Source organism: Fonsecaea erecta, assembly GCF_001651985.1.
Source record: "Fonsecaea erecta strain CBS 125763 chromosome Unknown Scaff8, whole genome shotgun sequence".
In the NCBI taxonomy this organism is placed as follows: domain Eukaryota; kingdom Fungi; phylum Ascomycota; class Eurotiomycetes; order Chaetothyriales; family Herpotrichiellaceae; genus Fonsecaea; species Fonsecaea erecta.
In genome coordinates, this window is record NW_017387251.1 from 608,116 (window position 1) to 633,973 (window position 25,858).

Consider the following 25,858-nt stretch of genomic DNA (forward strand, 5'->3'; position numbering starts at 1 on the left):
TCAGCTTGCGTTGGGTGTTGAGTAATTTATGTTTAGTCGTGTGGGATGAGGGAAAATATGACAGCTGCTTCCATAAGCTGATAATTTGTGTCTGTTGTGTGTGCGTGGCTGTGGGATTTGCTGAGTTGGTCGGCTCGTGTGCATAATACCTCGTACATATCGCCAATCACGGGTCCAGGGCCAAAAGACTCAACGGCGCCATCGTGAGGCCCGTCTAGCTCGATATGGCAGTCGTTCTTTGTTCGCGAGTCCATGGTCCATTTTCCTCAAAGAAAGGACTTGTCTGTTCAGGTAACACCTCGATTATGGCCGGAAGGGTGCGAATGACCAGGACGAATCAACCGAGGCTATGACTCTCCAGAAGATCCCAGCCGGCTCGCCATACTCGTGGCTGACGGAAAACGAGAATGGTGGTTAATCACAGTCTATATCACAACACCTGCCTGGGCACATGCGCCATCAAAGTTGTACAAACGACGGCCTTCTCCCCCGCATCTCAATAGCCAGCGACCTTCAACTCCTTCTCTGTCCACTCCCATAACTTCCGGCCCGCCTCAGCGTCTTTGGACCACTTGTTCGGCCGGTTTTTGCCCACGGGCGTGTAATAGCTCCCATTGGCGAGCTCCTCCTTCTTGGCACCCGCGGCCGCCCAGAGCTGATTGAAGGCTCCGGCTTGGACGGTCGAGAACATCAAGGGGCCGAAGATCATGGAGCCGTACTTCAGGATCGAGTTGGTCTGGCTGCTCGGAAGGTAAAGGTCGGTCTTGATGATCCCGGGGTGAACGGACACGCTGGTCAGCGTGGGATGCCGTCGAGCTAACTCGGCAGCGAACATGATGTTGGCCGACTTGGAGGCGCCATATCGGGTCCACGGACCGGTGGCCAGCAACTTCTCCGTCGACAGGATCGTGTCGAGGTTCGGGCCCATGTTCCACGCCTCGGAGGAGACAGAGACGACCCGAACGTCCGCGTTGTGCTCCTTGGCTGTCTTTTCCATGGTTGGAAGGAGCAGTTTCGTCAACAAAAAGTGGCCCACGTGGTTGGTGCCCATTTGAATCTCTTGCCCTGCGGCTGTCTTGCTTGCAGGAACGGCCATGATGCCGGCGTTCAGAACGAGAATGTCCAGTCGGTCACTGTGGCCGATGACTTGGTCGGCCGCTTCTTTGATGGAAGGCAATGAAGTGAGGTCCAGAGGAAGATACTCGACATCGACATCCTGGGAAGTTTGCGCCTTGATCGACGCTACGGCATCTCGTCCTTTGGATTCGGTTCTCGAAGCGAGATAGATCTTTTGCGGGTTGTGCTTCGCGAGCTGCAGGACTGTTTCCTTGCCGATACCGTTATTCCCCCCGGTCACGAGGATGACTTTGCCCGCAAGGCTTGGGATACTGGTTGCGGGCACAAAGGACGAGCTGATGCTGAATGGCCACATGCTGGCGAATCTGGGATGAAAGACTTCAACGGCAAGTAAGGGATGCAGGGCGTATGGCAGCACGAGACCCGTGGCGAGGTCGAACAGTTCTTGGAGGTGTGACAGGGTTGGAGACGAGGAAGGCTGGTTCTGTGCCGTCGCTTTGACTCGCTCGTGCTTTTGTATCTCTCCAGCCTCGATGTTGTCGTCGGACGGCCCTGACGTCGGTGGAGACATTCGCGCAATAACATTAGGCCGACGGCCTTGATAATGTTGACATTTTGGCTGCAGGAGTTTGTGATCTAGAGCCTCATGTCCCAAGCGGCAAATGAGGATCGACGGGGAACGTTGGCTGTGATGGATGGGTAGCGAGATCGACCAGGAGAGAGTTTGGGTGGAAAAAGTCGCATACGCAGACGCATACGGGCGTAAACCCTCCAGGGCTCAGCCAATCACGATGCGCCGTTCCGGAATTTTCGGAAGAACTAATCATCCAGATTCCGGTTCTCCTCAACTCGATACACTCGGGTATACGAAACCGTGCCAGATAACCTCGCCCTACCGGCGAACGTGTTTGGGACGATTTCGTGGGAGAGGAGACCATCGAGCGCCCGACGGTCTAACAACTTCAAATCCTACGAACGCAAACGCCCTTCGTTCCTGTCCCGGTCGGCACATGCTTCCAAATTCCCACTCGGCCCTAAGGCCTGGAGAAGCGGGAGAGAGTGATTAGTATGGGAGAAGAAGACTTTTTATCACTTTTGTCCAAGGGCCTGCGATAGTCAGATTAGGCACAGAAGAGACACGACGCACTGGGTCGGGATGCTGGTTCGAGGGTCAAGAGGAGGACACGGACTGCCATACAAATCATTCCGTCCTGGTGCATCAAAAACTTCAGGCACCAAGAGTCAGTCGCAGCGGGTTGGAGAACGATATATCTGGCATTGCTGGCGAGAAACCCTGCAGGATGCCACTGCAAGACTGTGAACATGCTTATACCCTGGTTCACACCTGACAAATCCATGCCAATGCACGAGGAGGATGATTCCAGGACAGACAGACCTTTGAGAGCAGATGCATTGATTTCCTGAGAATTGAGCTCGTTGGTGGACATCATCATCAGCAGGAACCAGTGTGCTTGTCTCTCCACTGATAAACCACCTGCCGAGTATTCACACGAATGCTGTGTTGCGGGCGTCAGCTCTTTCAAGAAATAATGTGCTCTTCACTGAACTGAAACAGAGATCCCGGCCAGCGAGCACGTTAACCACGTAATAGTCAATCCCCCCAACTTGCGTAGATGGGGAAGGGATATGACAACATGCACCACATTGGGGGCACCAGGGGGGTCCTCCTCTACGGCGTCCGACCGGGCAATTATTATGAGAAGAGGAGGAGGAGCAGGTGAGCAAGTTTAAGTACATAACAAGTCAAGTCGGCGTGGGGAACGAAGAGAGCGGTTGGTTTGGTGGGTTGGTGGGTGGGTGGCTATGTACGGAGTATTCGAAAATAATGGCCAGACAAAGGGCATTAAATCCGCTGCCAAAAAGAGGCTAGTGAGGCCGCGCTAACCCCAGAAAAGGCTGATGTGGAGCCGTGTCAGATCACGAAGCGTCGTCCCAGCCAATCACCACCGCCGCCCGCACCCGAAAACTTGCTCACTTGGCGAACACGCTGAATGTTCTTCTATCAGGGCAACTCCTTGTCCTTGTCGGTGAACTTCAAATCTTCAATATTATCCTAGACTTTATTCAAGAGAAAGCAAGAGAGAGAAAGAGAGAGTGCGACCCTATTGCCCTTTGTGCGACACCGTCCCGTCTCGACAAGAACCAACTCTAATCAAATCGACATTCCATTTTGCCGCCACAGAGAGCAGTAATCTTTGGGAGAAGACTGATATCGAACCTTCTAATCCCCCCCCCTCTGCCCGGGCCTTGACCTCCTTCAAACTAGACATCTCTTCACCATGTCGTCCGACTCGATGTCGTCCAGCTCCATGTCCATGTCCATGTCCACCATGCCCATGGTGTTCACCACGTCGCACCACACGCCGCTGTACGGGAACGGGTGGACGCCCACCACGAGCGGCGGCTACGCCGGCACCTGCATATTTCTGGTCGTCCTGGCCATCGGGCTCCGGCTGGTCCTGGCGGCCAAGGGCGTGTGCGAACAGCGATGGGCCGCTGCGGCGCGACGGCGGCGGTTCGTCCTGGTCAAGGGGAGGGCCACTGAGGCCAGCCGGATCGATCAGGACCCCGACGCGAAGACCGGGGCGCTCATCACAGTCAACGGCGTCGAGGAGAACGTCAAGGTCGTCCACGCCACGAGCATCTTCCCGCCCTTCCGGCTATCGGTCGATGTCCCCCGGGCCATTTTGACCACCATCATCGCCGCCATGGCATATTTGCTGTGAGTTCCCCCCTCTCTCTTTGATGAGCGTGACGTCTCTTGGTGGCACCCTTCCCATACTGATACTCGATTAGGATGTTGGCCGTCATGACCATGAACGTGGGCTACTTCCTCTCCGTGCTGCTGGGTGTGTTTCTTGGTGAGATCGCCGTGGGCAGATATGCCCGCAGCGACGAACACTTTCACTGAATATCTGGGGTGTTTCCCTCCCCCCTACCCTTCTTGTTTTGGAGGGAGCATCCCCAGCGAAGTTCCCAGGGTCTTGCATTGAAGAGCATGTTCTGAGCGGGAATTGTTTATATGGCGGGCGCATCTTTTATAGATACAGAGCACGTTTACTACAGGTGAAATGCAGTGATGATAATGGCTGATCTATTACGGCTGTGGTTCTTGAGAACGCGTATAAGGGTTTTTTTTTTTCGTGAACCCTATTTCTCGCTGCTGTCTTTGATCCATTCTGACGTCCCGGGCTAGTCAGTTCTATTCTTTCCTTCGGCGACTATCTGGTCTGCGTTAACTTGCCTGGCTGTCGGCTCGAAAAATAGATTGGCGTGACAGGCTTCCTCGTACTCCTATATCAACGAGTGATCGTGGTAGGCGTCGACATTGCCTACAGCTTGACCGGATGATTCCGCAGCAATTGCTGCTCGATGGTTCATCCCTGTTTTGACGACCACCATCGTGACGGGGCTGTAAGTCTCTGTGCTAATAGGTAGCGGGCAACGGATCTGAGGTGATTCCTGTGTCTCGAGCTTTGTAGCTTCGACAACCTCACGGCCACGTTTCAATCCTGTTCCACTTCCCTATTGAATGACTCGGCTGGGGTCCACCAGGGCCACCTGCCTCCTCAGCCAGAGTCCAGATCTGCCTTGTCGCCTTAGTCGGATCGGTCAAGTCGACGGCCTCGACCTGCTCGGGCGTGATGATGGCGACGCGGAAGTTCTTTCTCGCCAAAGGCTCCTCAGAGAGGTGTCCCGCCTTCTGACCCAACGCCTCGCCGGCCTGTTCATCTCTCCCGTCCGACAAGGGCTTTCCAGGCGGCGGATTCTTGAACGAGCCCCTCATGATGGGCGACAGGTTCTCGAAGTAGTTCTCCACCTCCCGTCGCCAGGACCAGTCACTCTTCCTTTGCTCCGATCCCTCCTCACCACGAAAACGCATGTACCGTCCGACCTCGGCCTTGACTGACACGGTGCCGGAATTCTGGGCCGCGTCTGTGCCGCCCTCGACGTCGTCGGCGGCGACGAGCCAGCATCTGCCCCGGATGCGCCACTGCGTCTTGGTGTCTTTGACCCAGTAGACGGCCTCGACGGGCGCCCCGCCGCCGGACCCGGAGCGCGACTGCGCCAGGTCCCCCTTGCCGCGGCCGGTGGCGAACAGCTCGTAGGTCTTGTGCATGCGCGCGTCCGTGGTGAAGGTCGGACAGTCGGACTCGTAGACCGGTGGGTTCTTGGGGAGCTGGTTGTACTCGTTCTCCGGCAACGCGGCCCAGAAGCCGCGGAAGATGCAGGTACGCGCCCGCGGCAGCCCGGACTCGGTGACGGTGGCGAGCGTGAACTCGACGCCCGCGCCGCCAGCTCGGTCGAGGTGTTCTTGAAACGTCCCTTTCCAGGGCGCGGCCACGGTCGACGACGGCGTGGGGTGCGACATGATTATTGCGGAAGACAGGCGGGCGAGACGCTGAAGAGGTTTTTGAGGGGCCAGTTTAGCCAACGGTCTGAGACAACAGATATGGGATTGAGGAAATGAGATGAGATGTCCACGGGAGGAGTATTATAGAATCCTTTCCTCATCCTCGTGGTCCATGACGCGCTCATTAGATATTGTGGTGAAGGGATTGAAATCATCACAGGGCTTTAATGACGTCGCCAGGCAACCTCCGGGGGGGCGGAGGGGGAAGGGGGACCTAATAGTGAGCCTCACTAGCCGTTGGTGGCGCCAATAGGTGGCAGTACTTAAAAGCCCCTGGCACCCCCGCTCTCTAGATGCCGCAATTCATAGGCACCCCACTCGCATCTGGATACCTCAAGAATAGCCCTTAGCTGTCCCACCAGCCTACTGAAGCTCTTGGTAGATACAGCCTCAACCTCTCAACCACCAAACAATACTAGTCAGACAGCCATCATGTCAAGAACAATGGTGCGACATATATCATTAGTGATTAGTAGACAGCAGTGATGGCATCTCTTCATCTCAATCAGAGTATTTATTGTACGACTTAGCCTGTCCGTCACTGAAAATCCTTCAGTTCTCCCTTCGGGAGCACTTTCTCGTGGGCTCCTCTTTCACTGAACCTTCTCTTCCAACTCCAGGTCTCGTCCCTTTCGGGCCCATTCGACTTACCATCCAGCACGTTGACGACATACTTGCCGATGTTGGGCAGGAATTTCCAGCTGTGAAATGATCCGGCCGTGGCGAAGTAGAGGTTCGACAATCGCGGGTCAGGATGCCGCGCGATCAGCTGGTTTTGATCGGCTGAGATGGCGTCCCAGCAGAGGCGCCACTCGTCCGGTACCCTGCCCTCGTCGAGCATCTGTGGGACGCGCTGGCGGATGATCTCGATGGATTTCCGCTTCAGCGCTTCAGGGACAGAATGTTGGTCGGGTGCCGGGACAGAGATGCTCTGGCCTGTCTCTGGGTGAGGTTGAGTATTGAGGAACGTGTTGGCATTCGTGAACTTGAAGAGCCGTTGTTCATTCACGGGCATGGCCTCGCCTCGTGCCCCGTAAATCAAGACCGGCATCTGCGAGTAGCGTCGAGCCTCTTCTTCGGAGACCTTGAATGCGGCCACACACACCCCCGCAGCCTGAATCTGTCTTTGGACGCTGTTTTCTTGTGGAATGGCCATCTTCTTCTCCAGTGGTGCCATCAGCCATGGCGTCCATGCTCCTGTAGCTAGAACAATCTTGTCACCAGTGAATGTCCGCCCATCAGCCGTGCGGACACCGGTCAGCTTGTCACCATCACTGAGCAACTCATGCACTTCTCCTACCTCGTGCTTGACACCGACCTTGACAGCTTCGTTCATCATGGCCGCCACGGCGGAAGAAGCGTCAGCCCAGCCGGCGCTGGAATTTGTGTAGGCCTTGCTGTATCCAGTGGTATCTATTCCAGAGAGGACACCGCCCCAATTCGACTTGACCTCCTCGAGGGAGATATCGGCAGATGTATCGGGACGACCACTTTCTCGAAAATTCTTCCGAATACGGTCTGCCAGGTCGCTGCCCTCCTCGTCCAACATCACCCACCCCGTTTGGTGGAAGTATGGCTTCATCAGTGGATCGTCGACCCAATACTCCATGGCTTCGTAGGCCAAGTCCATGTAGAATGCCTTGCTGTAATCCGCACGGACGATTTTGTTGATGTCCGAGGACGCAGCCTGTGGCGAGGGTACGGGTGCCCGATCCAAAACGGTGATGCGTGATGGATCTGCATAGTTGAGGGTGAGATGGTATGCAGTGCTGGTGCCGAAGATGCCCCCTCCAATAATCAGGACATCACAGTTGGGAGGGTCGACAGAGCCCATGATGGTCCGGCTGTCGAGGAGAAAATAAGCCAACTCTAACTGACTAACTGAATGACCTGGTCAGATACGATTTCGGGCACAGTTCGTGGTGTTGGGCAACTCAAAGAGGAGGCTGATATCAGAAGGTGAGGTGTGGTTGTTGGACGTCATTGGACGGTAGACACAATACTCCGAAAAACGGCGCCAATCTCCGGTCAGAGCTAGGGGCTAGTGAGGCGCATGGGGGGGAGTGCGGAGTAAGCTGGTTAACTATTACAAAGTACCTAGGTATGCGAGAAGGCCTGGTAGGCTCGTACTGCGTAGCCCCGGAGCTCCAGCTATCAACCCCCGGCGCCCAGAGAAATGTCCTGGGCATGCTGAGGCCTCGCAAGCACAACCATCCAATTCCGCGCTGAACTGCCGTGTCGGGCTGCGGGCTTTCGGTGGCTCCCACACAGAGCAGAACATGGAGTAACAGTCGGTGGCGCACCCGCCCAAGCTTTTGATCCAGATTCCCCTCAGATCCAATCGCATCCTCAGCACTGGTTGAACTCCATCGACAGGGACCTCGGTAAATATTCGCGAACAAGGTCGCTATCGCACAAGAAGAGGGTCTGGGATGACAGGTCGGATGCCGTTCGCGGGTTGTTGAAGAAATGGGGGTTGGGTTTTCCTTTCTCCTTCTATCCCCAATGGCTCTCTGGTGATTTTGTTTGCTTCTCGACGACGGGGCAACTCTGTTGACTAGATTAGACGGGTATACCAGGGCAATCTTCCTCTAAGACCAACCTCACTCATGGCTCTCGGTACGTACGAATCTGGGTCTCAGGCATCCAACACAATGATCCATCTTCGCAAACTGACTGCATGTCCGTCACAGCACCTGCTGCCGCCGCCGTCGCCGGTGGTTGGGCCGCGGCGGCGTACCTCAATGCCAAGTTCCACATCCAAAATGACCTCGAGAGCCTCCGGAGACTGAGAAAAGGGGCGAAAGAATACGAGCGGCTGGTCAAGGCGGACAAGGTGTGCTTCTTCTACACGTTTGAAGAAACGTGCAAGAAGAGCTGGAACAATCGCGCCGTCTGGTCGAGAGAAGGCGGCATCTACACCTTTGGTCAGCTGTACGAGGAGACGCTCCGATTCGCCCAATGGCTGCTGGAGCAGGGGGTCAAGCCCGGGGAACTGGTGGCCATGTACATGGTCAACTCGCCGCAGTTCTTCATTACCTGGTTTGCATGCTCGGCGGTTGGGGCGGCCCCGGCATTCATCAACTACAATCTCGAAGGAAAAGCGTTGATGCACTGTTTGAACGTGTGTGAGACCAAGCTGCTGGTCGTCGACGAAGATGCGGCATGCCAGAAGAGGATCAACCAGAGTCGAGCAGACATTGAAGCCAAGGGCACCAAGATCGCGGTGCTCGACGGCACGTTGAAGCAGGAGATCGCCATGAAACCCGTCCAAAGACCAGCCGACGAACTGCGTAAAGGCACAAAAGGCAGCTTCCCTTATTGCCTTATATACACCAGGTAAGCAAGCTATCTCACTATTTTGCCATCGCCCAAACAGGAAGTAGTAACACAACTGTCATAATCACAGTGGGACCACCGGCCTTCCCAAAGGCTGTGCTTTTACGCTACAACGGGTCTATACCATGTGCGGTCACCTGTTGCCACTCTGTGGTGGGATTCCCGGCAAGGATCAATGGTACAACTCCATGCCACTGTATCACGGTACAGGGTCAATCACCACCTCGTGTGCCCTCCTCCAAGGTCTCGCCGTCGCCATCGCGCCCAAGTTCTCCGTCTCGCGGTTCTGGAACGACATCCACGACTCGGAGTCCACGTATTTCGTCTACGTCGGCGAGACAGCTCGCTATCTGCTCAATGCGCCGCCTCACCCACTGGAGCGGGCTCACAAGCTGCGCTGTGCCTACGGCAATGGCTTGAGACCCGACGTGTGGGAGAAATTCCAGACACGCTTCAACGTGCCCGAGATCGGCGAGTTCTTCAATTCCACCGAGGGCATGTTCAGTCTGCTCAACTGGGACCGGGGCCCGTACCTGAGAGGCTGTGTCGGCCACCACGGACTAATTTTGCGAACGATGCTCCGCAACGTCTACATCCCGGTCAAGATCGACCACGAAACCGGGGACATCTGGCGGGATCCCAAGACCGGCTTCGCCAAGCGGACCCCGTACGAGGAAGGCGGTGAGATGTTGGTGGCCGTGCCGAACAAAGAAGCCTTCCAGGGCTACTGGCGGTCGCAGGCCGCCACGGACAAGAAATTCAGCACCGACGTGTTCAAGAAGGGCGACATCTACTACCGCTCTGGCGACGCCCTGCGGCGGGATCCGGACGGACGGTGGCACTTCCTCGACCGGCTGGGCGACACGTTCCGATGGAAGTCAGAGAACGTATCCACGGCCGAGGTGGCCCTGACCATAGGCCAGTACCCTGGGATTGCCGAGGCGAACGTGTACGGTGTGCTGGTGCCGAACCACGAAGGCCGAGCGGGCTGTGCGGCCATCCACCTCGACCCCAACCACACGGGACCGCCGGTCGACTACAATGACCTACTGAAGTTCACGCGCGCGCGGCTGCCCCGGTATGCGGTGCCGGTGTTTCTGCGCATCGTCAAGGCGAGCACACATATCCACAACCACAAGCAGAACAAGGTGCCGCTGCGCAAGGAGGGCGTCGACCCGAGCGCCATCGGCAAGGAGGTTCCCGAGGGCAAGGACGACCTGTTCCTCTGGGTGCCGCCCAAGGGGGACGCATACGTGCCGTTCACGCCCCAGGACTGGGAGAAGTTGAGTACCGGCCAGGCCAAGTTATAACATCGTCGACACTTTTTTGTGGCATGGAAAAGGGAGACCAGGGGAGGAATTCAGCCCATCCATACACGACCCATCCTCCTCTCCTCCCTCTCGCAAGAGTTCCTGAAAGAAATTTCTGGCGCGTTGACCCAATATATACCTCTATCATATACGTCTCCTGGATAGACTTGCACATGGCAGTACAATACCCCAGCATCCGAAGACCGAAGCACTCAGGTCGTGGTGCAATAGAACCTCTCAGATTGGAATATGTCTCACTGGCCTCTCTCCCACAACACACAGATGGTGCCGTACACAGAGTATGGGCAGGTCTCCGTGCAGGACGACGGGGAGGCGACAGGGTCAAAGGAGACGTAGGGTTGGAAGAGACGCCAGTAAAAGGTCGTCGTAGAGTGTGGTATAGGACTTGGGACATCGATCAACCTGCTGTTGTCTCTGGTTCTTGCTCGCCAGAGTCAAGAATCATCTCTAGCTCCCGCGTCCCGTAGCAATTTTTCAACCTCCGTAAATCCTTTCTCTACCGCGATATTTACAGGACCCGGGAAGTCTCCTCCCTGAGCATTGACATGTGCCCCCGCCTCAAGGAGTAATCGGACAATATTAGTGTAACCCCCATCGCATGCTGCCTGGAATGCATTCCCATGAAATCCTCCCTGAGCATTGATATCTACTCCTGCGTCAAGGAGTATCCGGATAAGATTAGTGCCACCCCTAACGCATGCTGCCTGGAGTGCATTCCCATAATATCCTCCCTGAGCATTGATATCTGCCCCCGCCTCAAGGAGTAATCGGACAGTATCAGTGCCACCCCTAACGCATGCTGCCTGGAGTGCATTCCCATATCTTCCTCCCTGAGCATTGATATCTGCCCCCGCCTCAAGGAGTAATTGGACAGTATCAGTGCCACCCCTAACGCATGCTGCCTGGAGTGCATTCCCATAAGATCCTCCCTGAGCATTGACATCTGCCCCTGTGTCAAGGAGTATTCTTGTAACCGCTCCACTTCCGGCCTCCGCTGCATAGTACAAGTGCGTTGCATCGTCTTTGTCTTGCGAGTTCACATCCATACGACGAGTGTTGAGTAGTAACTTCACGATTTCTTCATGCCCTTCCGCTGCCGCGTATGACAGTGGTGTTCTTCCCTTGACATCTTTGGAATCCGCATCCACACGATGAGTGTTGAGTAGTAACTTTATGATTTCTTCATGCCCTCCCGCTGCCGCGTATGACAGTGCTGATCGGAGATTAGGATCCTTCGAGTCCGCGTCTATCATGGAATCGGCGAGTAGCCGTTTCAGAAGTGGCACGTTGCCAGTCTCTGCAGCGACAAAAAGATTGTCAGGACCGATTTCGGGCTCCGTGCCAGCGTCACTGCTTTTGGAACTATCATCTTTGTCCGTAAAGTCGAGCGAAATGGAGAGCAAAGAGCCGCCGGAACCGAAACCTAGAACTTGTTTAGAACTCTCGTCACTGTCCAGATTCCGTGGGACTGCGAAGGTTGCCAGCTGTTCCTGGTGGAAAGCCATGTGATTGTGAAACCCCTTTTCGAAAGGCCCATCTGAATGGCAGAAAGGGCACGACGTTCTCTCATCGACTAGAGCCGTCTCGGCCAAGTCCAAGAGGTTTTCGATCTCCTGCGCATGGAGGTCCTGGTGGCAGGCTGAAAAGTGCTGGAACAGACTATCTCTGGACTTGGAACTGAAGGATTTGTGTTCGAAACATCTCCATACACGACGGTGGACCAGCCGCTCATGCTCGAGCCACGCGTGCCGACTAGCGTACAAGTGGTCGGCATCTGGACATTCCTCATACGTGCACACGTACGGTTGGAGGTCTTGACGGATGTGTTCTCTACTACGCATTAGAAGGATGCCACTAGGGGGCAATGATCGGAAATACACACTGCCAGGACTTCCCCTTTCCTTGTCGTGATGGACACGCCACCCAGCAATATGGACAAACAAACTCCGACTGCTCAGCTGCATCAGGAGGGGGAGGAAATTCTGGGGACTTTCCATCCAAGTCGAACGCGGTGGTTGTATAGGAAATGACAGTCTCCGTATCTAACTGATCATCCAGATTTGTGTTGTACCTCGAGAAATCGGTACCTGACACAGCTCTTTTCGGCCCATCCGGCGAAATCAAATTGTCGGCGGTAGAGACGATGACATCGGGTTTGGAAGTAGATCTGGGAGGCTTAAGGATTGGAAGGCCTGAGGCCATTCGCTGAAAGGCTGGTTCGTCCATCCTGAGGGACAGCTTGAGAGCATGTTTCTGCCAGTATCTAAAGTACCTTCTCCGATCGGTGATTGCTTTCGATAATCGATCTGTTAAGTAATCGTTGCTATCCACCGAATAATGATTGGTGTCTAGCAGATCTACCGTGTTGTGATGGACAGCTTGTGCAGGTTCCTTTTGAAATTCCTTTGGCGACGGCGGTCGACGCAAAGACTCTAGGACCTCTTTTACGTGGCGACGATCGAAGACTGCATACGCTGAGAACAAGTCCTTTCCCGTGTCTGGGTCCTCGTCTTTCATGAGGAGAGCTTGTGGATTGAGGGAACGGTATCTCGTGTTGCGGATCTTGAATGACAACCGGTATAGGTGGTCCATAACATCTTCAATCTCACTCAATCCCTCGGTAAGTTCGCCAGCATCGGGTTCGCTGCTGGTGTCACTAATACTCCCCAAGTCTTTACTGCGATATCCGGGGGTGTCATCGCCACCCAATTCGAAGCCTGTGGCCAGATCCCGTTCATACGGCAGACGAACGCCAGTGGTTATCTCTGCACCTGAAAGGCCACAGGGGTTAAGCGATAGGATCCCCCGCCGACAGGACATGCAACTCACTCTTAGTCAAGGTGTCTTGTAATTGCCCCAAGAGTTTGAGGACAGCTGCTCGTAGTACGACCGAGTCTCGTAATCGCGCATCAAGAGAGCTTCTACCTCTGCGTAAAGCGTCCAGATTGCCTGCCCAGATTTTGAAACGAGCATATTGATTGTCGATCGCACCTGGGGGCATCATCTTGGTAAATTCCTCTGAAGATGTTGACAAGGATTGCACGAGCGTCACGAAACATCTTAGGCAGGAGGCAGAAAGGGCGCCGATGTCGTCCATGGTGAGGGTCTCAATCGGGATTGAGCACCACAAGAAGCATTCAGTGACGATGGGGATGGTGAAGAGTGGATGGGGAGCTCAGAGGATAAGTCAAGATTGTGAGAGTTCAGCAGTTCGCGGCTACAAGCCGGAAGGTTCGCGGGGGGAAGCGGGGTCGCGGGGTCGCGGGGTGAGCCTAGTGAGCCTAGTGCCTAGTGAGCCACTGAGCCTCACTAGCCTAGTGAGCCCAGTAGCATCAGGCAGCCAGCGGGGTCCCGTTAAGCCGTACTTTGACCTTTGAACTTCTGTAGGTGGACACCATCTATCCATCTCATTCATTCACCTCATCCATCTCGTCATTATTGGCCTCACGGCTCCCATCAGCTGCAACAATGGCGGGAGTGGAAGCCGCCGGTCTCGTCCTCGGCGCCATTCCTCTCATCATCTCTGCCCTCGAACACTACCATGATGTCGCTGCTCCTACAATTGCGTTCGTGCACTGGAGACGGTATCTGCGAAAGTTGGTCCTGAAGCTCTATATCATACGTGTGTCATACGACCAAGCCGTTCGCCTCCTCCTCGCTCCCATTGCCGACCTCGCAGATCAGATCACGATGATGGAGGATCCGCGAAGCCAATTGTGGAGGGAGGGACCCCTTGCTGAAAGTCTACGAGATAAATTGGGGCCGGTGTACGACCCATTTATCCTCACCATTGATGAAGTAGCAGAGATTCTGGTTGAGATAGCCTCTTCACTCAATATCCCTGGGTCGCAGCAGGTTTGAACAGACACTTTTGGAACAACCGTTGCACGGCTGACCTTTGAAGGTTGTCACAACTCGAACCCTCTTGCCAGTCGTCTCTTCCAATTCGCCGACCGCGAACACCTCTGACCTTCGTAAGAACTTTCAATTTGGGCCGAGGGTCAAGTTTACGATGAAGAAGAACCGTGTCAAAACCTCACTGGAGCACCTGGAGGCATGTACCCGGAGGATCGATGCCTGGGCCGCAAGAGCCGACAAGCTACGGGAGGAAACTTCCCAGAGTCGTTTGAAGCTGAAATTTTCTGCATCGCTGGACATCATCCAAGAGAACGCGAGCAAGATTTATCGGGCAATTTCACGAAACTGGTGCACTGACAAGCCTATCCATGAAGCTCGCCTCCTACTCGAGCAACGGCTGGTCAGATCCAGAAAGCGGAAGAGACCCTCGCCATCAACGAGTGTGAACATTGTAGCACAAGCAACTTGCTTCGGCTTAAGCCTCTACGGGGACTGCTGCGCGTCCTCGGGGTGGTTGGATTCGGAAATCAGGATTGACGAGCTTCCATCGAGGTACAGAGTTTCGAAATTTGTTCCATCTTTCTGGTCCTGAGCTATACTTCTGACATCAAAGTGACACAGCACGGCTACCGTTCGTGTAACGATATCGATTCCAGGAAATGACAACGACGACACTGCAAGCCTGCAAGACATCACAAACTTTTGCGAGATCATCCGGGACCCCGTTTATCCATTCGTGGGATTTTCCCTTGACAATATGGGGTGTTTGAAATCGTACTCATCGAAGATGACCGTCGAGCATGTTCAACAATCCCTGTCTCTTGAGGATATTCTGCCGCAATTTGGGCGCAAACTCCCACCAGAACAAGTGTACGGACTCGCCGTCACCCTTGTTGCCTCGATTCTGCAGCTCAGTCAGACTCCCTGGCTAGAGTCGAAATGGAGTAAGAAGTGCATCTTGTTTTCAAGAGCCAACAACAACCTGCCGGGGTCCGTTGACCTAAAGTACCCTTGCCTAGCCAGCTCTTTCCATTGCGGTGAGTTTGCCCTAGCCCGAGTTTTCAAGCGTTGCAGCTGAATGAGGCAATCTGGCAGCTGGCCATCAGAGACGCGATGACACACCCGAAACTAGAGACACTTCGAATTTGCTCACCTTGGCAATAATGCTGCTTGAGATCAACTCGGGGCAGCCCGTTGAGCAAAGACGTCAAGAGGACTCGTCCAGCGACCAGTCGGACCTTCAGCTCGCGGGCGAATGGCTAAAGGAGGAAAAATCTCACGGGAGGATATCCTGCGCGTTCGCTCAAGCTATCCTGACGTGCCTGCAAGATTACCTCAATCCCGACGCCACCTTCGCGGACGAAGCATACTGTGCTGCTTTCAAAGAGAAGGCTCTGGTACCGCTTGAGGAGGAAATGGAGTTCCTACTTTACGGACCTCCCAGATAACTAACTTTTCGACGATGTGTATGCGGGGAATATGTCAGTCTACGCCGTCGGTGACGGTGAGAGACCCTGTATGTGCGTGGCAAGGAACGTCGGTGGATGGTCTACTCCTACCGCAACATTCTACCCACCCTCCCTCCATCCCTCAGTTGTGATTTTGTGTATGTTCCCGGATTGTCCACCATCGCCATATATATACTTTGGTTTTGTGTTCTTGAGCAACGAGTCGACGCCTTCGCATGACGAAACAAAAAAGATCCGGCTTCGGGCCAAATTCCAGGTTATTCTTTATTGCATGCTTATAATACCACTAACAGCGGTGACTTGTTTGGAGGTTGAAATATAAACCAGGTACGAGTTACACAGGTGGACCATGAATCTGGAACAGCCATCTCAGCAAGACGGAAACCGAATAACTGCAAAAAATGAAAATGACATCAATGTGACGTTTTTCTCGGCGTCTTTTTTCTCATTGCTATGCTGCACTGAGCTGATTTGGTGTTGAGGTACATAAATACATAGGGATTTACTGTGTGTCATCCATGAATGGTGTATACAAGTACAAGTGATTATTATTCCGCCCGCCGCCGCGGCGCCACCACCACCACGATGTCGGGTGACATGTTCCCCAATGCGTCGATCTCGGATCCCAAAGAGACCAATCCTTCACGGCACGACAATATCTGCCTTCTTTTGTCGACGCTTCTCAATCCTCCATCCATACTCACATCTATTTGCATTCGCCCCAACATGAAAGAGGAGAGTCACCATGAAACCCCAACTTGTGTCATGTTGGGTCCCGTGCACTCCCTTCTGTCGCAAACACCGGTGCCGTGTTTTGGCACACAAAATACCTCAGGTCTCCACAGAACAGTGTGGATGAACAAACAGCCGCGGCGGCTCCGTCCGCGGACGCGGACAATGCTGTGATTTCGAGGACGAACATGTCTCGAGATCCCGAACAAGAGACAAATGCTAGACACCTTCCCCCGTTTTCTCCATGTAGTCCATGCTGTGCTGGCACATCCAATTTCAACTCCAGAGCCGATCTGTGGTTCGTAACGTAATTCTCTATCATTTCCCAGTGCTTTCCATTCTTTTCGGGGATCCTTCCACCCAAAGGAATTTCTCTTCCAACAGACGCTGATAGGGTACACTCAACCGTCTCGTGATGCCTCTGTACGTTCGTGTGAGAACGATTCTTGACTCGGTTGCTGCCCATCTCTCGCTGGTGTTTTCGATGACCTCTGGCAGGTCACGTCATGGTACAGGCGGTGGTGGACCCAATGATATTGTACCGCAGATGGTAATAGCTCGCAATATCACTGTGGCTTGTATCGTAAGTTTTTATGCCATGTGGATATGCCTCGCTAATTCGACCACCCCGCCTTCACCGGCTCCAAAAGTGTTTCGTGTTCTTTCCGGACTTGCTCGTGGAAATCGTTGACAGAGTCGTCAGTTGTCGTATAAGCTGTCTCCACGGTGTTGTTGGTGTATATCGAAGATTTTGTCGAGTCCCGCACCGGTTGCCGATAAACGCCACCGACGTAGCCTCTTTCGATGGCGAGATGCTTCAGAGGAGAAGGGTCGAAACGAGCAATAAATACCTTGTCCAAATCGCGACTTTTGGGCTTGGAATACCGTTCGTATTCTTCGATGCAAGCGTCCAGGGTCCATCCTGTCACTTTGCGGAATGCAGCCGTGATGCAGCCACTCCGGTGTTTGCCTTTGTTGCAGTGAATAAGCAAGGGATAGTTGGACGGATCCAACATGAGTTCGACAACCTTGCAGACAACCACATCTGAGGTGTAGACTTCTGGGTCCTTGTTGGCAAGAATAGGAATGATGTAGTGAGTAATCCCGTAGGAGGTGATGAATTTCTGGTAATCGATAGGGAGAGGCCCCGAAACCAGAGTTACAATGGTCTTGAGACCCAGGTCGGCAAGAGTCTCAAAATGTGCGTACTGGGGATAGCTCGATCGATAGAGTCCCGGGGCAATGACTTGAAAGTTGACTGGACGTCCTGTGCCATCTGGAGTTGGTGGTTGGGACTGGTCGAGTTGAAGAGTCTTGGAGCCTGACGACATGTCAAAATCAGCCAGATCAGTTGCGACATCGCTCGAGTCTATCAGAGAGCCGGGCATTTCCTGGTCTTTTTGGCTCATGTTGCAGTTTTCGAAATAGAATGAGACGATCCGGGCTTTTGGTGAGGCGAGGGCCTGTAGACAAGGCAGCAGGGTTGATAGAGCCACCGAATGAATTTTCAGCAGCTGTTCAGTTCCCCGACTTCCAGTTGCGAGGATGAACAATATCAACAGTCGATCTGAGAGCGCGTAAGAGGCGGATCAAGGAGCGAGGTGAGGAAGAGGAGCTTCAGGAGTGAACTTCTTATGACGACTCCGAAGGCTGAAGGAGGATGGTGGTTGAGGACCGTTGAGAGGTGATTAGATGGCCATTTTGATGGGTCGCGTAGGTGTGTGCCAACGGATAGGCGGAGACAAGAGTTCTTGATCGGAGGGGGCTTTCCTCCACAGCAGCCTGGACTGTAGAGGGATACTCTGATACGACTTATTAAGGTTCCCTGGTGGTTGGTGTTGATATGTATAGCGGACGAGGGAATTATCTGGACGGAAATCGGCCCTGACAACAAGGCATGGTGATTGGACGCATGGCGAGGAGTGGTTGTGGAGAGCTCCGAGTGGAAAGCACTGCAGAAGGAATCACAGGCTGCATGCTGTGGCAGGCGACGACTGGTAGAGAAGAAGGAAATAAGGATTGGCGAAGGAGAATGTAAGGATGGTAGAGGAAGAAAAGAAGAATGAGCTGGTTCGACGAGGGGGAGTTTTTTTTAGGGCAATGAAAACAAGAGGCAGCAGAAAGTTGAGTTTCTGGCTTGGTAAGTTTGGCAACCAGCGTCACCGGCGCGACAAGGCGTCACCCGCGTGTAATGTGGGCGTGGTGGTGGTACGTGTGGTTTGATTGTGGTTCCAGGTACAGGACGAGGATTGGCAGCATCACCAAGGGAGCCAATTCGGAACCACTAGGCAGCCAGCGGCAGACGAGGAGAGGACGTGAGGACGGAAAGAAACGGGGATAGGGGGGGCGAGGCGAGGTGTTTCGTACGAAGCGTAGAGGGTCGTGTTGCTGTGCTGGAGAGCTTGGAGCTGGCTGGGTTGCAACGAGCAAGTTCGAGGCGGAGAGGCGAAAAGTCGGGCAGCGCGGAGAAAAGAAGAGGAGCGAAATTGACACGATAGGAAAAGGACGCGATGGATAATATTAATTAATCAGAGCCACTTGGATGGAGACGATGAGAAAGGTGAGAAGGGAGTAAGGGAGAGAGAGGGAGAGAAGAGAGGGACGGGGGAATGCGCAGGCGGCGAAACGCAGGCGAGGCACGTGCACGGACGGCGGTTGGGTCTGGACCTCTGCAATTCTCCATATTAGGTAGAAGCAATGGGCAAATCGTGCTCTGGGCATTCTCTAGGCTTTCTTAGGCATCTCTAGGTATTCACTTAACCCTTAGTCTTATTACCTCCGTGCTCCGTTCTTGGTAATCCCACAGAAGAAGAATAAGTAATAGTATCACCTAGGCATTCGACTCCTCGCATCCCAATCCAAACATCTCGGTCGAATTCGTCCACGCCGCCTCACACACTTCCTCCACCGCAATCCCCTTCACCCCAGCAATCACGTGTGCCACTTGCACAATTGTCGCCGACTCGTTGCGTCCCTTGACCATCATCCCCTTATGCCACTTCTCCTTCTTCACTGCCTTGGGGATGGCTGGCCCATCTTTCAGGTACTGCGATGAAGCGTGCGATGCTCGTATCTCACACCACGGTCCATCAGTCTCGATCTGCAGCCGATCCAAAGGCACCGCTTTGACCACCGCCAGGTTCTCTGCTGTCTTCATACTGCACCCGTTGATGCCAATGTCAAAGCCAAGCTTGACCAGAGCCTCCATTTCCGGTATAGTGCCCGTGAAGCTGTGTACCAGTCCGCGCTTGGGTAGCTTGTCTAAGCGTGCACTGAGGATTCTTTCAAAGTCGTCGCTGCAAGCCCGTGAATGGAGGAACAGTGGCAGCTGCATCTCCTCGGCCAGATCCAGCTGCAGCTCGAAATATTTGAGTTGCACATCTTTGGGAGATAGGAACAACCGGTCGTAGTCCAGCCCAATTTCCCCAAAGGCCACTGCGTGTCCACTCGCTGTTGCTTCGAGAGTCAGAGCACGAAGTTCTTGGATCAGTGCACCGGGGCCGCCGACGTGATTGTCAAAGTCTTGTGTCGAGCAAGGATGTATTCCAATCGTCGCAAAACAAGTGCCAGCTTCAAACCTGTCAGAAAGGGGACCATGATTTCCGTAGGGTCCTCGTTACATACGGTACTGTTTCGCGAGCTCAACAGCATGCTGAGATTCTTTCAGGCTGGAGCCAGTGACCATCAACTTGGTACAGCCCACCGTCAGTGCTCGTTGGACCACGTCGTCTAAATCATCCTCATGCGCATGCTTCCCGTGGTAGACCCCTCGAAAGACGGGGTCTCCAAGATTGATGCCGACCTGAGTCTGTCAGCCTCGAGAATGACACATCCATCTCATCCAGCTACGCACGTCTGCGTACCTCGGCGGTTTCGTGTTGTTGGCCATGGTGGCGTAGCTGGCAGCCCGTTTCTGCCCAAGACTCCCGCGAGTTCTACCAAGCCATTCCTGGGAGTTCGTTCCCAAGATCAGATTCCAGGCTCGAGTGACGCGACGCCTCCCCACTAGATTCGAACAAGGCCAAGAGGGAGTGGCCGACAAGGCTGAAGGCTTCAGGAGACGAGACAAGCCACAGCTGAGAGAAGACTGTAGCCGCAATAGCATCAGATCAGACCAGCTGCAGGAGGAAGGTGGCCAAGTTGCTGTGCTCCAACGAGGACAGAACTCGGCGACTCGGGTCACCAGAAAATGACCGAAATCCTCCACGTGACTTCTTCTCGGTATTGATTCTGCCGAGACCCGACGCTCACGTGGTCGGTGCCTGGTGTGCTATCTTTCTCCTCCATCTTGTCATCTTGTCTGGTACATAAATTGTCACTCTCCGCACCGGCCTTGACGCCGACAGCTTCCCGTTCAGGATGCATCTGTCCACGAAGACGAGCGAGACCAGCTCAGCAGGTGGCTAGAATGGCCCCTTTCGGCCCCCCCCACCCGGTGTATCAAAGCGACTTGAATGGGGCTCTTCATGGAGGTGAAGAGTCCTATATAACCACCGTCCCGAGGGCTGTCTCTCTCACCGGACAGCTTCGTGCACGAATCCCTCATACTCGTGTCAAATGGCGCCACGCAAGATATCAGTGTCAGAGGTCTCATCCCACAATACCGACACCGACTGCTGGATAGTCGTGGATAACCAAGTATGGGACATCACCAACTTCGCCCCTGAGCACCCTGGCGGTCCTGGCATAATATACAAATGTGCCGGTCGAGATGCCACTCAGGCCTACAATGAAATCCACTCTCCAGCAATAATCCGAAACAACCTGCCAGCGGACGCTCTCAAGGGAGTGCTGGACAGATCTACCATCACCGAAGAATGGTCAAGACCTCTCTCCACCGAGACACCGAAGGCCAGATCTGCCTCGAGCTCAGACAAGCCACCATTGGATTCTCTAATAAATGCCCACGACTTCGAAATCGCCGCCCGAAACACCGCAACCGCAAAGACATGGGCATTCTACTCCTCTGCAGCCAACGACCTGATAACGCGGGATCTCAATGCCAGTCTCTTCAACCGCGTGCTCTTTCGTCCACGCGTAATGCGTCGCGTGGGCAACATCAACACAGAAACCAGCATCCTGGGCTACCCCGTCTCTTTCCCATTGATGATCTCTCCCGCAGCAATGGCACGGTTGATCCATCCAGACGGTGAACTCGCCATCGCCCGGGCAGCAAAGGTCAAGCATGTCGTGCAATGCATTTCCAACAACGCCAGCTATTCTGCCAGTGAGATTGTCTCCCAACCTGCCGTCTCAGATTATCCATTTTTCTTCCAGCTATACGTCAATCGGGAGCGACCCAAGTCCGAACAGCTCCTCCGCAGCGTGCATCAGCACAAGAACATCCGCGCAATCTTCGTGACGACAGACGCCGCGGCAGCCGGGAAGAGAGAGGCCGATGAGCGGGTCAAGGCCGACGAAACGATACAAAACCCAATGATGGCCACCAAGGCCAAGAACGACAAGAAAGGAGGCGGCTACGGACGGCTGATGGGCAGTTTTATCGATCCGAATCTGAATTGGGACGACATCGCCTGGTTGCGGTCGCATACCAAGCTTCCTCTCTTGTTGAAAGGGATCATGTCCGCCGACGACGTACGGCTGGCCCTCGACCACGGTCTCGAGGGCGTCGTCCTATCGAACCACGGCGGACGGAATCTCGACACCTCCCCCCAGCCCTGCTCGTCCTCCTCGAAATCCACGCGCGGTACCCGGAGATCATCACGCAGCACCACCCGTCCTCCCCGGCCGTGCTTTCGGGCCACACGAGCCCGTTCAGCATCTTCGTCGACGGCGGCATCCGGCGCGGCACTGACATCCTCAAGGTCGTCTGTCTGGGCGCCGTGGCCGCGGGCATCGGACGGCCCGCGCTCTTCGCAACGGGGTACGGCCAGGACGGCGTGGAACAGCTGGTCGACATGCTCAAGGACGAATTTGAAGTCGCCATGCGGAACATCGGCGTCACCAGCCTGCAGGAGTGCGGGCCCGAGTACGTCAACACGGGCGCTATTGACCGGCTGGTCGTGAAGCGACGGGACCATCCCTACGCGGTGTCCTGGGCCCAAGACATGCGCAGTGTAGGAAGGAACAGCCTGTTCGGCACGGGCAGGGAGACTAAGCTGTAGCAGCACGCGACGGGTAGACGGAGGCGAACGCAAAGGCATGAAAAGGCATTCCATCTCCACACAAGACCCGAAATAGACTCGCCGGGCTAGAATGGCCAAAAGATCAAGGCGCTGTGGGATGCTCCGCGACAGCTTGTCATCAGCCGCTTTATCTGGTTACCATGGCTGGAGTCGGTCGTATAGATTATAGACATAGATTCCGGCATATAGAAAGAAGATCTAGAGCCAGGACGACGTGTGGCGCTGTCTGTATTTGTGAAGCCGTTCTCAAAGATCCGGCGTGAGAAATGACGGTAGATGGTCGGGTTTGCGTTTGCATGGACATGTACATTTTCTTATACACACACCCCCTTTCTAACTACACTAGCCCTATATGATATAAGGAGGCGCTGAACGAAGACGGATGTACCGTGTCTCGTAACGGGACTGGATCTGTAATTCCGACCTTGCTCGAACGCCTCCTGTGATTGAATCAGTCAATCAATCCCCTTTACAAAGGCGGACCATAGCGATCGCAGTTCCGCAAACATCGCCTCAGTACCCGGATCACTGCGGCCTGGTCGTTCGGCTCGCGCGAGTGCCACAACGGCCGCACCGAGTCCCAGACTGCTTCGACCTGCTGGCGGGAGCCCGTCGCATTGGCGTAGGCGCGTAGGAGCCAGCAGATCAGCGGACGCGTGGCTTCGACTTGGTACCGCGAGGTGGAGGGCAGAGGTGGCACGTCGCGACCGTCTTCGGCATCGGGGTCGGATTGAGAGTCGGTCGTCTCGGCCTGTGAAAAGGTCGCTGTGTCGTCGGGGCCGGATCCCGTACTTCTAGATGATGCTGTGTCAGATGAGTCTGTCTCTGCCGTGGGAGGGAACGTCCGTGGCTCCGAATCAACATCTACGATTTCCTCAATGGTCTCCTCTGGGGGAAAGCCATTGTGGAGCTTGTTGCTTGACGGATCAATGGCCAGGATCGGCGACGGCAGCACATATTCGCCTTCCTCTTGGTCTAAATTTCGCTCTCCTAACGGATAGTAGGTCTTCTGATCATGTGGTGGCGGTTCTTTTGTAGAACGAGAAAAGGGATTTCGGATAAGAGGCTCTCTCTTCTCTCTTTCCTCATCAAAGAGCTCGGCATGGATTCTTTCGATGTGTTTCCTCCGCTCTCTGGGAAACGCGGCAAGATCGAGAACAAAGTCGTCCCATTCGCTCATGCGTTTGAAAGCCTTTTGCTGTCCACGTACAGATTGCTCCCCTTCAGAAGTTTCGTTGAGGATATCGATCGATGGGAGCGTGTGGTTATCCACTTTGGCCTGCCTCGCGCGCCTACGGGCCAATTGGCCTTCTCGGATATCTTTTCGGCAAGCTTCCCAGGCTAAGTTCAGGCGGTGCAGATTCCAGGTCGCATGCGGGTTTCTTGTGGCGCCGTGGAGAGCAAAACCCTTGAACAGCAGCTGATAGTGAATGCTCTGAAGTGGCAGACTGAATAGCTCTGACATTTCGTTGATCAAGACAGTGATCCGATTGAGATTTCCAGAAACGTTTGCGTGATATGAGATCATGGTCCGAAAGGTGGTGTGATCTGGTCTTAACGGCATCAACTCTTGTGCCTCCTTGTGATGTTCCGGCAGGAGGTGCTTCAATCTGCTGGCGAAGAGCAAGACTCGCCTTAGAGAGTTCGCTGCCAGCCTCCGGTGAATCAGCTCCGGTCCTGGGCCAGGGTACTGTCGGTATGACGCTACTGTGCCGTCACTGCGCACTTCTTGACGGGTGTTGAGATGAAGACTCTTCATCCGTTCATAGATCTGCTCCGCTGCCGCCGGTTCCTGAGCGTTGAATAGCGCTGCCATTACGCAATTCAGAACAAGGGTGTCGACGATTTCTCCGGCATCGACGAAATCGCGGTAAGCTTTTCGAACAGCATCTCCGTCACCTCGTAGCCCGTGATAGTAGATAACGCTGACGCGACCAAGTCTGTTGAGATGAAGTCCACGATCATGCATTTCTTTCAATATCATCTGAGCCAGCGGATATTTGTTAGCCCTCACTGCAATGTCGAAGAGAATGTTGAAAGTGACATTGTGAGCCTGTACACCAGCCTCCTGTTCCATCTGCCTCCATAGTCGCAGTGCGGCGTTCAGTTCCGATTCTGTCACTTTAGAGAAAGACCTGCCAGCCAGGTATATAGCAGACGCCCACTCTGACCTTGCGATCGGTAGATTGGCCTTTTGCATGTCGTCAATCAGGGACAGGTATCGGATCATCGATTTTTCGCTCTTCTGCCACGGGGTCGACATGCGTTGCAGAAACAATCTGATAGTCCCTTTAGGGAGGAAGGCCACCCCTGGTTGGGGCAGCCTTTTGTAAGCCCTGAATAGTGCTGCATTTGAGGAGTGATTGTCGAGGAGCAAATCGACGAAGGCTTTGAAGGCAGAAACTTCGCGTAGCTGCTTTGATTTGAGCATCTTCTCTACTTCCTTGAGAGGTGATTCGTAGCCTTCATCATCCGCATAAAATTCCGCATACGCTTGCGGGGGGGCAAAGTCCTCGGAAAGGTGAAATACGTAGTCTTCCAGGAGTTTTGGTGTAGGGGATGAATGAGGCGATTCCGGGTCGAATCGATTGCTGTGAGTAAAGAAATAGAGATCCACCAGGTTCTTGTAGTCATCCTTGGACAGCACAACGGTTGGCTGCTTCGACACTACGGGTGTCAATGCCGTAGCATGTTCGGATGTGGAATGCTTCTTGTGTATCGAACTGTTCAAGCTGGCCTTGGCCTCTGCCAGCTTTTCCTCGAGCTCTCTTACAGACTTCAGAAGAGCCATTTGTTCCTCAAGCATGGGCTGTGACAGCTCGGGTTCATCTTGCTTGTCTTGTTCGTCCATTCCGGATCTCGCTTTCTTGTGCAGTGTGCTCAGTTCGTAAAAGAAGGCAGCCGGCAGCCGACTGTTTTGCGCAAATTCGAGTGTATCAGAATCAAAACACTCCCACTCATTGCCCTTGATCTTGCGCCGACTTCTTGAACCTGACGCACGCCCGGGTTTATCCAGAACCTCAAGACGAGTCTGACCAAACCCGTGGCTAATACGGCGGTATTGGCCACGGAACATGTTCTTCCCTTGCTCTTGCCGGTCTCCATATTTCGGTCGATTCGCTCTTCGAAAAGCGCAGGTGGGAAGCTGTACTTGACGACACCTTGTTGGACAATCTCCTGCACGCAATAGCCAGCCGTGAAAAGCTGATTCCACAGCTCTAACGTTGTCTCCTCCCAAAATATCTCTCCTCTGTCCGCATATCGACCGCTCTGAAGTAACGGTAGCCTGTGACCGAATCGTAGGGGCAAGGAAGTCGCATATCGAGAAATTGTAACGTGCTATTGGCGTCGAATTCGGAAAGCTGCTGCATCCGAGGAATTTGGAGGATTGATGCATATGCCTGGGAACATATCATATTGTCAACTCTTCATCATCGGCTTGAATGGAGCGGACAATCTTTTCGAGATGCT

At 54.2% G+C, this 25,858-nt stretch overlaps 11 protein-coding genes across 11 annotated transcripts; 4 read left to right on the forward strand and 7 right to left on the reverse strand.

Annotated features, from left to right (window-relative positions):
* Positions 1 to 496: 496 nt before the first annotated feature.
* Positions 497 to 1,648, reverse strand: AYL99_08891 (hypothetical protein; the record flags this gene model as incomplete). The annotated part of the gene is made up of 1 exon (XM_018840399.1): positions 497 to 1,648. One exon carries the CDS (start codon positions 1,646 to 1,648, stop codon positions 497 to 499), a length of 1,152 nt encoding a protein of 383 aa, XP_018690146.1.
* Positions 1,649 to 3,377: 1,729 nt separating this feature from the next.
* AYL99_08892 (hypothetical protein) lies at positions 3,378 to 4,009 on the forward strand (the record flags this gene model as incomplete). The annotated part of the gene is made up of 2 exons (XM_018840400.1): positions 3,378 to 3,820; positions 3,895 to 4,009. The coding sequence occupies 2 exons, from the start codon at positions 3,378 to 3,380 to the stop codon at positions 4,007 to 4,009; spliced, it is 558 nt and encodes a 185-aa protein (XP_018690147.1).
* Positions 4,010 to 4,591: 582 nt separating this feature from the next.
* On the reverse strand, positions 4,592 to 5,470 carry AYL99_08893 (hypothetical protein; the record flags this gene model as incomplete). The annotated part of the gene is made up of 1 exon (XM_018840401.1): positions 4,592 to 5,470. The coding sequence occupies one exon, from the start codon at positions 5,468 to 5,470 to the stop codon at positions 4,592 to 4,594; it is 879 nt and encodes a 292-aa protein (XP_018690148.1).
* Positions 5,471 to 6,050: 580 nt separating this feature from the next.
* Positions 6,051 to 7,346, reverse strand: AYL99_08894 (hypothetical protein; the record flags this gene model as incomplete). The annotated part of the gene is made up of 1 exon (XM_018840402.1): positions 6,051 to 7,346. One exon carries the CDS (start codon positions 7,344 to 7,346, stop codon positions 6,051 to 6,053), a length of 1,296 nt encoding a protein of 431 aa, XP_018690149.1.
* A 775-nt stretch (positions 7,347 to 8,121) lies between these two features.
* On the forward strand, positions 8,122 to 10,161 carry AYL99_08895 (hypothetical protein; the record flags this gene model as incomplete). Its single annotated transcript, XM_018840403.1, has 3 exons — positions 8,122 to 8,131; positions 8,206 to 8,851; positions 8,922 to 10,161. The coding sequence occupies 3 exons, from the start codon at positions 8,122 to 8,124 to the stop codon at positions 10,159 to 10,161; spliced, it is 1,896 nt and encodes a 631-aa protein (XP_018690150.1).
* A 455-nt stretch (positions 10,162 to 10,616) lies between these two features.
* Positions 10,617 to 13,279, reverse strand: AYL99_08896 (hypothetical protein; the record flags this gene model as incomplete). Its single annotated transcript, XM_018840404.1, has 3 exons — positions 10,617 to 12,012; positions 12,128 to 12,953; positions 13,012 to 13,279. 3 exons carry the CDS (start codon positions 13,277 to 13,279, stop codon positions 10,617 to 10,619), a joined length of 2,490 nt encoding a protein of 829 aa, XP_018690151.1.
* A 371-nt stretch (positions 13,280 to 13,650) lies between these two features.
* On the forward strand, positions 13,651 to 15,488 carry AYL99_08897 (hypothetical protein; the record flags this gene model as incomplete). The annotated part of the gene is made up of 4 exons (XM_018840405.1): positions 13,651 to 14,037; positions 14,087 to 14,592; positions 14,662 to 15,077; positions 15,136 to 15,488. 4 exons carry the CDS (start codon positions 13,651 to 13,653, stop codon positions 15,486 to 15,488), a joined length of 1,662 nt encoding a protein of 553 aa, XP_018690152.1.
* Positions 15,489 to 16,855: 1,367 nt separating this feature from the next.
* AYL99_08898 (hypothetical protein) lies at positions 16,856 to 17,650 on the reverse strand (the record flags this gene model as incomplete). The annotated part of the gene is made up of 1 exon (XM_018840406.1): positions 16,856 to 17,650. One exon carries the CDS (start codon positions 17,648 to 17,650, stop codon positions 16,856 to 16,858), a length of 795 nt encoding a protein of 264 aa, XP_018690153.1.
* A 1,421-nt stretch (positions 17,651 to 19,071) lies between these two features.
* Positions 19,072 to 20,130, reverse strand: AYL99_08899 (hypothetical protein; the record flags this gene model as incomplete). Its single annotated transcript, XM_018840407.1, has 3 exons — positions 19,072 to 19,811; positions 19,866 to 20,043; positions 20,095 to 20,130. 3 exons carry the CDS (start codon positions 20,128 to 20,130, stop codon positions 19,072 to 19,074), a joined length of 954 nt encoding a protein of 317 aa, XP_018690154.1.
* A 668-nt stretch (positions 20,131 to 20,798) lies between these two features.
* AYL99_08900 (hypothetical protein) lies at positions 20,799 to 22,366 on the forward strand (the record flags this gene model as incomplete). Its single annotated transcript, XM_018840408.1, has 2 exons — positions 20,799 to 21,858; positions 21,918 to 22,366. The coding sequence occupies 2 exons, from the start codon at positions 20,799 to 20,801 to the stop codon at positions 22,364 to 22,366; spliced, it is 1,509 nt and encodes a 502-aa protein (XP_018690155.1).
* A 490-nt stretch (positions 22,367 to 22,856) lies between these two features.
* Positions 22,857 to 25,463, reverse strand: AYL99_08901 (hypothetical protein; the record flags this gene model as incomplete). The annotated part of the gene is made up of 1 exon (XM_018840409.1): positions 22,857 to 25,463. One exon carries the CDS (start codon positions 25,461 to 25,463, stop codon positions 22,857 to 22,859), a length of 2,607 nt encoding a protein of 868 aa, XP_018690156.1.
* Positions 25,464 to 25,858: the final 395 nt, after the last annotated feature.